This window comes from Gastrolobium bilobum, unplaced genomic scaffold (genome assembly GCF_033153095.1).
Source record: "Gastrolobium bilobum isolate Gb01-03AN ecotype WA unplaced genomic scaffold, APGP_CSIRO_Gbil_v1 utg21215, whole genome shotgun sequence".
In the NCBI taxonomy this organism is placed as follows: domain Eukaryota; kingdom Viridiplantae; phylum Streptophyta; class Magnoliopsida; order Fabales; family Fabaceae; genus Gastrolobium; species Gastrolobium bilobum.
This window is the reverse complement of record NW_026897491.1, coordinates 32,149-33,505: the sequence shown is the minus strand read 5'-3', so window position 1 is coordinate 33,505 and position 1,357 is coordinate 32,149. Positions and strand designations below refer to the sequence as shown.

General features: G+C 34.8%; 1 protein-coding gene across 1 annotated transcript; it reads right to left on the bottom strand.

Annotated features, from left to right (window-relative positions):
• Positions 1-143: 143 nt before the first annotated feature.
• Positions 144-1,123, bottom strand: LOC133307356 (uncharacterized; the record flags this gene model as incomplete). Its single annotated transcript, XM_061507858.1, has 2 exons — positions 614-1,123; positions 144-287 (listed from the first exon to the last, which is right to left on the bottom strand). Coding segments are annotated over exons 1-2 (654 nt in total), but the record flags the coding sequence as incomplete, so codon positions are not given.
• Between the last annotated feature and the right edge of the window lie 234 nt (positions 1,124-1,357).

Below are 1,357 nucleotides of genomic sequence, written 5' to 3'. Positions count from 1 at the left end.
TGACTTCTTAATTACAATAGTATGAGTCAAGCTAAAATATAACTTAAAGAAACAAATCAAGCACACAGAGCTTAATAAAGCATAATCTACAACAAATGATAAAGACTATTTGAAAATGATACAAAATAATGAACATTAATTACCTGTCCGTATAGAGTTGCATTAATAGCACCTGAATGCATATGACCACTGGCATAGATGAGATAACCACCCTTTTGCATTGGGATGTTTGCTTTCTGGACATGAGGAGAGTCATTACCTCCATTCGCGGGAACAGTATATTCTACCTGTAACAAGTTAATCGATATTTGTTGCTGAGTGCTTGCTTTGAAGAATTTTGATTTTGAATTTAATTAAGATTGAAAAGTCTACTTCATGAATAATTTATTAATTTACCTGGCACTCATGGACTACTTTGGATCCGTTTGATCTCACCTGGTCGGTTGAATCAAGTACATAAATCTTCACAGGAATTTGGTGTTGGTCCCAATCAACCCACCTTATTTTGTATCTTAGGGAAAGGTTTCTCCTTGGGCCTTGAAAACCCTCTCTCAATTTGCATTGAAATTTGTCCTCTTCATATCCATCGGGAATTTCTGTTACCTATTTCTACCGCAAAAGGATCTGGAATGTTTGAGGATGTTTTTCTTGATTCACCTCCCATGCCCCAATAAAATGGAAGAACATAATCGTAGCATGGGCCTTCATTTCTCTTGAAAATGAAACCTTCAAGTTTACTCTGACGAGCCTTAGGATTCTTTGACAAGGTAATATTTTCAAAGTATCTTATGATAAAAAAATGGTGAAGGTAAGTATCATACAAAGGTACAGAATTCCCTTCTTCATCAATTAGTTCAGCATCGACACTCTTGATTCCAACATGACCTTTTGGAAACTCAATATCAAAAAAACCTTCCGCTAAAATTGATCCTGGTCCCATTTCAAACTTTTTAGACACAAAAGTAGCTGACTTGACTCCATTATGCCCTTTTGGAGACTCAATATTTAACCAAGTTTTCTCTTGAAATGAGTATGTTGTGCTTGATAGCAACACTAGGATTGATAATGGAAGTATCAACGCTTTAGAGATAAACCTTGTGTTTACCTGTGTGCAAAGCATCATTATTACATGTTTAGTTATGGATAATATTTGTAATGTTATTCTTTTATGTAAACATATTTAAAGGGCAGGCACATTAAGTTAGTTTAAAGAAGATAAAGCGTAAGATGAACTTGGAAACAAAAATCGCATACCACATGACAAGAAGATGAAGGGATGATCATTGTGGACAAAAGGTCTTTGTCGGAGGTAGAACCAATTTTTGAAATTTTAATATAATGGGTGGAGATAACTTTG